The 9,612-nt window shown below is 40.9% G+C and overlaps 1 protein-coding gene across 1 annotated transcript; it reads left to right on the plus strand.

Moving 5' to 3' along the window:
- Positions 1–2,548: 2,548 nt before the first annotated feature.
- Positions 2,549–6,775, plus strand: pdhb (pyruvate dehydrogenase E1 subunit beta). The gene is made up of 11 exons (XM_085354498.1): positions 2,549–2,609; positions 2,694–2,753; positions 3,673–3,780; positions 3,877–3,939; positions 4,041–4,076; positions 4,543–4,733; positions 4,820–4,914; positions 5,323–5,433; positions 5,517–5,608; positions 5,679–5,820; positions 6,045–6,775. Exons 1-11 carry the CDS (start codon positions 2,571–2,573, stop codon positions 6,188–6,190), a joined length of 1,083 nt encoding a protein of 360 aa, XP_085210624.1. The 5' UTR covers positions 2,549–2,570; the 3' UTR covers positions 6,191–6,775.
- The last annotated feature ends 2,837 nt before the right edge of the window (positions 6,776–9,612 follow it).

The raw sequence follows: 9,612 nt of genomic DNA on the forward strand, positions 1-9,612 counted from the left end.
GGCTCCTTATCGCGAGCCGGCTCCTTATCGCGAGCCGTCACGTGGGTTTTTTTTTTTTTCCTTTCTCTCAGCCTCTCTCTCGCACTTTTTTTCTGCTTCACTCAGCAAGCGAGCCTTGTGCTTTACGCTGGGCAGAGGGGGGAGGGGCAGTAATTACACTCAGTAACACAGGAACAGAGCCAGAGGGGGAGAGAGAGAAAGAGAGCCAGGGACAACAAAGTCACATTAGAAAGGTATAGTAATCATCCACAACTATTTTCGGTTGCAGATGATAAAGGATTCATTAAGTTTATTCATGCAGGTCCATATGACAGATAATGTGCATGTTTCTTTTTGTTTTCATATTTTAATTTATATTTAATTGTGTTGTGGTTTGCAGTGTTTTGTGTTGTTTCACTTTAAATTTGTAAAAGGAAAAAGCTGAAAATTTAAATAGTTAAAAGTTGAAATGTGAATAGTTGATTTTTGTATTATATGATTTATTTATTATATTTTATATGGAGTGAATAAATAAAAGTATATTTACAGTGGCCCCTAGAGACAAAGCACATACAAACTTCAAATCACGTACGAACTCTGAAGCATGTACAAACTCCAAAACACGTAAAAACTCCAAAACACGTAAAAAGACGTACAAACTCCAAAACACGTAAAAACTCAGAAGCACATAAAAACTCAAAACACGTACAAAAGACAACAGAAGTGCTCCAGGATGCTGGGGGCAGTGTTGAACTTTTGTTACCGAGTGGCTACACAAGCCAGCAAGTACCAACGACCGGATCTGGTGTGTGGTAATAACCGGTAAATGAACATTTTTTTTAAATTATTTGAATATATATGAGTGCCTGTGTATAAATACACAAACAATACACACATGCTTTCAATTGTGTAATTTAAGTGATCTAGTAGCTCTGCTTTGGAAGTTCAGTTCATGCTAGAAATGGGTCTTGGAGTTTGTACGTGTTTTGTCTCTAGGGACCACCGCATATATTTATATATAAACATATATATATATAAAACCACGTTTTTTTACGTTAGTAATTCCTTTTGTGCATAATTTTATAATATTGTTAATAATAAATTAATTAAAGCAACAAAACAACCTGAAGAGCCGGTTCGGAGCCGAAAGAGTCGGCTCTTTTTAGTGAGCCGAACCGAAAGAGCCGGAAATCCAAAAAGAGCCGGAAATCCCATCACTAGTGACCGGCTCCCGGTGCAGACGGCTCCCTTTTATAGTGTTTCCTCACTTGGCTCATGTGAACCCAGCCCAATTTTTACTCTTTAAGTGTGCGTGTGCGTGTGTGTGTGGGTGGGGGGGGGGGGAGAGATATGTGTGTATTCACATCATTTATGTTAATGAGAGTGTGGGGAGTGAGTTGGAGGGTGGGGTGGGCTGCTTTTAACTATGTAAAGCACTTTGTGCTACATTTTTTGTATGAAAAGTGCTTTATAAATAAAGATTGATTGATTGATTGATTGAACTCTATTTTGTGGTCTCAGGTGTAACAGTGTTAATTGCATCTTTTATATTTATGGTCACTTTTAATTTAATTCACATCGTGACACAATGTTCAAGGTGAAATGAACTCAAGGTTGGATTATTTTAATGTTTGAATTAAAAGTTGTTTAAAGCATCTTCCTCCTACCTTTATTTGTATATCCCAGGTTTGGCCACACCTCTTCTATATATGAAGCTAAAAAGACTTGTGCAAAGCATACACCTTTGCATCTCTTAGTTATAGCCTCCTGTCTCCTCTCAGCACAGAAATTAGCACTGAGACTGATTTTGATGTTTGAGGACCGGCAACATCAAATAAATATGCACGTATATATGACTTCTATTTGCTATTACGTGATATGTGTGTGACAAATAAACGGATCTTGAATCTTAAAACAAGCACTAATTTGATAAATACCAGTAAAGTTAACCTTCAATATATAATCATATATGTCATACATAATCGTACAATCATACATAATGTGTGTGTGTGTTATAAATGTTCAACTCATGTTTTCACTCATTTTCTATGATGATATCTGGTAAACTGACAGTACCGTTAGAGCTTGATCAGAATGAGGATTGGAAACATATTTCTTAATGGATATGAAAAAGTTTGGAAATTAAACTTGCAGTCAAACATAATACAAAAACAAAAATTCTATTGTGGCATACTAGAAAAATACCCCCCCCCCCCCCCCCCCCCCCCACACACACACACACACACACAAAGTGCCATTTTCCATTGCCAACTTGAATATGTGTTGCATATGAAATAATGTCAAAGTGCACAGATTAAATAAAAAAAAGAATGAAAAAGTAGTGAATCACACTATTTATGTATTTATTTATCTATGTATGTTTTGCCGTATTGGTCTTCCATATAGACGCCTGCGCGGCTCCGTGTCCTTGGATATTTCTACCCCCATTTTCTACTCTCCCGCCTCCTTATTTGTTTGACCACTGTGATTGGCTGTTCGAAATGACACACTATGAGGTGCCGTCTTGATTGGTTAAAATCCACCAGCTTCCACTATTACGTCACTCCAGTTCGACAGAGGACAGGTTCAAGATGGCAGCGTCCCTGAGGTGCTTTCTCCGCTCCGGAAAGGTATGGATTAAATCGATGTTTTTGAAGCACTGTTTGGTCTTTCTGGGAGTGTAATGTTCGTGCGTCCTTTCTTTTCTCCTGCAGAATACCGTGTCAGCTCTGCAGCGGCGGGAATTTCACAGGAGCGTTCCGGCCGCAGTACAGGTCAGTGTTAGCAACTAGCAGGCTAGCTGTTTCTACAGCGAATGATGTCGGTATGTGTAGTTTTAATTGCACAGACAACAATAACAGGCTGAAAACTGGGTGGAGACTTGTTTTAGTCAGTAGCTGCCTGTTTTAAATACGTGTGTTAAGGGTTTAGGGGTCGTGCTGTTGTGCGGTCACTGAGCAGAGGGATGCGGGTTTACATCACATCAGCCCTCATCGCGCTGACAGCTGTCTCACATTAACATAAGTCACTGTCAGAAGTTTAAGGGGAAAACTATTGAAACAAAGCTTAAGCTCTGAAACAGTGCAGGCAACAAAATGCACACTTAAGTAGAACCGCAAGAAAAATCCTGAAATTTGAGGTATTTTAAACTGCAAAACGAGAAGTGCTGCTGAAATGCTCATGTCAGTGTCTTTAAATATTGTAGCTGTATCTGGGCTTGCTCGTGTATCAGGTCTGTCTTTCAAGCAGTTCCTTCATAATTGGCGGGAGGTCCAAGGGATCGCTCAGGGAGTTTGTGTTCGCTCAGACACATGACAAATTAGAGGGACCATTGGCTGTAACATTGACATCAGACTGTGCACTCTAGGGCAGAGTAACGGACAAGTTTAAGGTCAGAGCTGTGATTTTAAGTGGTCATTAAATCAGTGACAAAATTAAGCAGATTTAAACAATTTCTACTTGTGTTGGATACAAATAACTACCAAGAGTGACTTTCAGCTTTTGGGTTCTGAACTAAAGCCTCCAGTCTTCTGATTGCCACTTGAGACTAAAGTCTCCTGAATGTTTACAGCCTTATGTGAAACAGGTTTTGGATGGAGAATTGCTATTGTGGCGTCCATTAGTTACATTTTAACTTCAGTTTGTGGAAAGCAGCGTTCTGACCTGTACTGATGGTTTTGTTGCCACTGTTAGATGACAGTCCGTGATGCCCTGAACCAGGCAATGGATGAGGAGTTGGAGAGGGACGAGCGAGTGTTCCTGCTGGGTGAGGAAGTCGCCCAGTATGACGGTGCCTACAAGGTAAGTTTAAAGCTTAGACTGCAAGTGAAGTTCCTGGAGGCAGTTTGTGTTCTGTCCCAATGAGGGCAGTCAGACTAATGGTGGTTACTGGTGCAGGTGAGCAGAGGACTGTGGAAGAAGTATGGAGACAAACGAATTATTGACACTCCAATCTCAGAGGTGAGATACAAACTGCCTGCCCAACAGATGTTTTCCACAAATCTAAGTATCCCCACTGGTGGTGTTGGACTCATTTTAGCAACTTTTTGTTTTTGGTGCAGATGGGGTTTACTGGTATTGCAGTTGGAGCTGCTATGGTAAGTCTGACATGTTCCTGATGGGATATACTAAACACTGACTTTTGTAACATTTTCACTTGAGTTTGTTTAAAACGTCATTCTAAACACTGAATAATAACTTTTAGTCAAGAATTACCTGAGATAATGGGCGTAAGTTCAACATCTTCATAATTACACTTGAATTCTAAGCAGTAATTCAGTTCTGTGCACACTTTGCTCTCTACAGACCTGAATTATGGCTCCATTGCCCCCCCAAATTAGCTTTACACCTCAATAAAGCAGTACACAGTCAACTCCCAAGCCACCTTGACTTGTATAATAAAGCACTTTTCCTACCTTGAAGCCATAAATGCCAAAATAAGAGTTCCTTTAGACTAGAATGCTTCAAAGTACAGATTATGAAAGCTCTTCAGATTCACAAACTACCTGATACTTAAAACTTGCAAGTGACAAATTCCCTAACAAGATCAATGTCCTCTTGCAGGCTGGTCTGAGACCCATCTGTGAATTCATGACCTTTAACTTCTCCATGCAAGCCATTGACCAGATCATAAATTCTGCAGCAAAGACCTACTACATGTCAGCTGGGCTACAGTCAGTCCCAATTGTTTTCAGAGGCCCTAATGGAGCATCAGCAGGTGTCGCTGCACAGCATTCACAGTGCTTTGCTGCATGGTGCGTTCAAGACGTCACTTTACTGTTTGCAGTAACTCTAGCTGATGTTTGGCAGCTCTGACATCAGTGTTGTCATTTGTCTCCAGGTATGGTCACTGTCCAGGACTGAAGGTTGTAAGTCCATGGAACTCAGAAGATGCTAAAGGCCTCTTGAAATCAGCCATCAGAGATGAAAATCCTGGTGAGATGCCACACTGAAACGCTTAAAACTTGGACAGTAACCCTGCATATCAATGTTCAGGCACTGCTAGCTCAGTTGATTACAAAGTTTTTAATTAAACAAGCCAGCTGGTCCCTATTTGTCTCAGCCAAAAGTCAAACAGTAACTCAAGCATTGTTGGACTGCAACGGACTAGTCCTTGTTCTGCTCTGGAGGGTAACTTTAACGCAACAAACACTTCTCCCAGCTACCAATCAAGGCACTTGTCCCTCATTCACAGGATGAGGTGCTACCAGGAGAAGCATAAATTATTCCCCTAATAGTTTGAAAGTATTTAAAATGGCATAAACATCAGCTGAAAATGCAGCTTGAGTGAGTTTGTAGCAGCCTGGCTGTTCAAACAGACATGTGAACTGAATCTGTCTGCAGTGGTGGTCCTGGAGAACGAGCTGCTGTATGGCGTTCCCTTTGAGATGTCAGAGGAAGCGCAGTCCAAAGACTTCACCATTCCCATTGGAAAAGCAAAGATTGAGAGACAAGGTGAGTGACAGAACACCAGGATCTGGATCCCAAGTTTTTAACACTTAGGCTTCAAAAGTCATTTCTGAACATGTCCTTTTCAGGCAATAGCATCACCCTCGTTGCTCACTCTCGGTATGTTGGTCACTGCCTGGATGCCGCAGCTGTCCTTGCCAAAGAGGGAATAGAGTGTGAGGTAATGCAACACCTATTGACTGGCTGAGCTAGACTGCTCAGAAGCGTCTTAACCATTTCTTGTCTGTCAGGTGATCAACCTTCGGACCATCCGACCCATGGATGTGGAGTCTATTGAGACCAGTGTGATGAAGACCAATCACCTGGTGACTGTTGAGGGTGGCTGGCCTCAGTTTGGGGTTGGAGCAGAGATCTGTGCCAGGATCATGGAAGGTAATCTAAGCTCAAACTAATTTAAAAAAATAAAATAAAATTTGCACGCATAACTGGTTCCCTTAAACTCTTAGATCTGGATCTTCAGGAGCCAAAGCATAGATGACACATATTGGGATTGACACTGTAATGATTGCTCATGTATTTACTAATAGCTGTTCAGTCTGAAGTCACAACCTCTAATTATTTCAGGCCTCGAGACTAACATGCCTTTAATTTCTCAGGTCCTGCCTTCAACTACCTGGATTCTCCTGTTACCAGAGTAACTGGCGTGGACATCCCCATGCCATACGCTAAAATCTTGGAGGACCACAGCCTGCCGCAAGTCAAAGACATCATTTTCTCTGTGAAAAAGACCCTCAACATCTGAGACCCTCATCCACCGGAGTTCTTGTTTACAGATGGTGGCAAAATATCTGTGTAAATACCGCCAAGTGCTCCAGATGTTGAACAATGCACACAGCTGTGTAGCTCAGAGCAGTGGACACTGTTTCAGTCATCCCAGCACCTATGTGTTAACTCTGTTACTAACTAGACTTAACTGTCTGTGGCTCTGGCTGCTCTCTTGCACTTTTCCCAATTTTAAAAAGAGAAGAGGAAAAAATGTATTGTACAATCTGTTGGTTTTAATTTATTGTCAAATTAAATTTTTGACTCTTCCCAAAGTTTACCAATTAGTCTGGACTCTAAAGTATCTGTTAACTGTTCTCGGCTATTTGCTTTCAATTACCCTTCTCAAGAGGTTTTTCAGATTTGGATAATCATTTTTATTTTTCCACTCTTTATTCATCTGAACTGGGACGAAAGTCATCCTGCTGCTGCCTTTAAAACGCACACTTCACTTAACTCAGACTTGGGGTTTGTCTTTAAAAATAGGGAAAATGGCACCGCTGTGAGCTGGAAACATTTAATGTAGCGGCTCATTTCTGTTGACTGTTGCAGAAATAAACTTTGATCCTCAGTTTTGTTTGATTTACTACATCTACACCATCCTGCCCACAGTTGAATTGTTTGACCAGATTTGCACTAAAGACTCTCCTTGAGAGAAACCCATGGAAACTGAAGTTTCTGAAGACACTAGACTAATCTGAACTAAAAGATTGAAATATGCTGGCTGAGAAACTGCAGGTGGACTGCTACTGTGACAGATTAAAATTGTTGGAAAGAGGTCTGAGTGATGGGAAAAGACTTGAAGAAAACTCTTCCCAACCCAGAATGTGAGCTGTTTTATCCAGAGGATAAAACAGCTCACATTCCAGTAGGTCAAATGAAAACTGAAACATTTGGATTTCCAGAGTAATTTGTTGCAGACGCCTGGACCAAACTCCATAAAGGTCTAACTTCAGATTTTATTAACCCCGTGAGGCCTGAAGTGACGTGCTCTAACATTCACACATCAGGGGGAGCTTAGAGTTCAGTATCTTGCCCAAAGACACGTTGGCATGCAGACAGCAGCCGCCGGGGATCACACCACTGACCTTCCAATGAGCACATGATCTGTCTCCTAAGGAAGCGCCCGCCACCTTGGGCTCAGAGTCATGACTGGGACCTTACAAGGTTAATGAAGTGCAGTTACTCATTGTATTATGACAACAAAGTGTGTTGTTAGTTTAAATTGATGGAGTTCAACAGCTCTGAAAGAAGAATACTTTCAACTGTTTGTTATCCAGTGGTTTTACTGGTTGAGATTAAAACTGGTTCATGCAATAGAATCAGTCACAGTGTCAGCCAGTTTTCCCGACTAATCCTTGTCCTGGACTAAAAGCAAATTTAGAAGATTAAGATTTTTTTTTATTCTAGGGTTAGGTTTCATCCACACCTGAGAAACAGAGCCTCAGTGAATTTGTACATTTCGGTTTTGAGGACACTCAGTCAGCAGGAGAACCCACAGGCCCAGGGTGCACCTTATACTGGTGCCCAGTTCAGATAAAAAGAGGAGAGTTGTGTTGGGAAGGGCATTTGGTGCATGATTCATGATCTTTATGCAGATTAAAATAATTCTGGTCAAAGTCCTGGATGGAGGCAGATGATGTGCTGTCACAACCCAGCGACTGTTTATGTGATGTGGATTAAAAAGATGCATAGTGCTAATTTCCAGGTCTGTACTTTTGAGCCTTTATCAGCACCTCAGTACATCCTGTCTAAACAGTTTCCTCATTGGCTGTCCCTCATCTGGCTCCCACAAAGAGAATTTGGTGCCTATTAGCTATGCCTCTTTATATACAGACTTCATTATTTATAAATTGTTTAAACATATACACTGGTATATTGTGTTCATATGTGACAGAAAATAGGGAAAAACATCACGGATACCCTTTAAGAGCAGCAATAAACAAGAGTCAATGTAGCCTTAAACATTTTTATTGGTTAACTTTTTGCAGTAAGAATCTCAGTTTCAGACTCGCTGTGCTTCCCCTGTCTGAGCGTCAGATCTGAGATCAGTCGGAAAACACAGCGATCTACAACTTAAACATAAAAATAAAAACCATCTCTGAGACTCTGAGAAACCCCAACGGACCAAACCTCGTTACAAATCAGAGCGAGTTACAGAGTGTCCTGCTTCAGGAAGCTCTCAGACTGAACTGAGCAAACAGATCATCATTTTTAAACTCTTAAATGTTACAGGTCTTTGACTTTGTAATAATTCCATGAAAAGAACATCACACTCTGGTTCAAATTACAGTTACAAACACCCCCCCCCAAACCTATCTAACATTCATTTCCACTGTAATCAGGACCGAAGTGCAAAAAATTATCTTTTCTGAAACTTATTAGTAAACTTCACTGAAATTACAGTCTAAGGAACTTTTTTTGGTATTTATCACATCTTTAAAGGCTTTTTACACATTTCCCACTGTGTTCGTGTCATGCCAAAAAAGTTCCTCTAAAAGCTCTGATACATTAAACAATCTCCTGAAAACCAAACATAAGAACACTAACTACCACTGAAAGTCTGTTTTAATGGTTACTCAGTGGCTATGATGTCTGCAGGCGCCCGAATCTGCAATCCTGCCATCGGTCCAGCATGACACGAAGAAACGATGCATAAAAGCTTCGCTGTGCATCAAACAAGCACACCAAAGCCTTCGATCGCTTCAGTTTGGTTCATCAAAGCTAACAAAAAGTCCAGGTCCTTTTCTCGGGTGTGGATCTACTCAGCTCCCAGCCTCAGTCCTTTGAGACGTCACAGTGTTCAGAATCAAACTCGCACAATCTTCTCCTGCCAGTTTGTAAAAATAAAGATGGCGTAACAGCAGCAGGATTAGAAAATTTTCACCTCCTGATAGCTCTGACAGTCCAATGAACACGGAGTCCACGACGGTCACTGATGGCTTTAGTCAAAGTGTTTGAGGATATCCAGTCTCTCTGAAGCTAAAAGTGCAGCTTGTACCCCCCTCTCATGCATTTTACATGGCATCACAAGCAGTTTAATTTTTTTTGTAAGAGTAACTGTGTAATTACAGGGAAGTGCTTTGAGATTCAATAGATATCCAGAATTTAAGAAAAACTCCATGGAGGGAACTGCTCGGACTTTACTGAAAGTTAGGGTGTGTTTAAGTGTAAATCTTATGAGCAGAAAAAGATTCAGTGTTATGAGAATCAAGCCATAATGTAATGAGAATAGAAATGTGCTGGCCACTTGAGGCTGTCTCCAAACACGAGCCAATCCCCATAGAGTCATATGGTTAAATGGATGACTTTACAACAAATAAAAACATGTTTTGGTCTGTAATGGATAGTTTTCCACTTTGTATCGACTTTATAAGCAGTGGGTTTTGATAGAACTGATAG

The sequence above is a fragment of the Diplotaxodon limnothrissa genome, linkage group LG5 (genome assembly GCF_057381915.1).
Source record: "Diplotaxodon limnothrissa isolate DT_005_m linkage group LG5, D_limnothrissa_male_GT1.1, whole genome shotgun sequence".
Classification (NCBI taxonomy): domain Eukaryota; kingdom Metazoa; phylum Chordata; class Actinopteri; order Cichliformes; family Cichlidae; genus Diplotaxodon; species Diplotaxodon limnothrissa.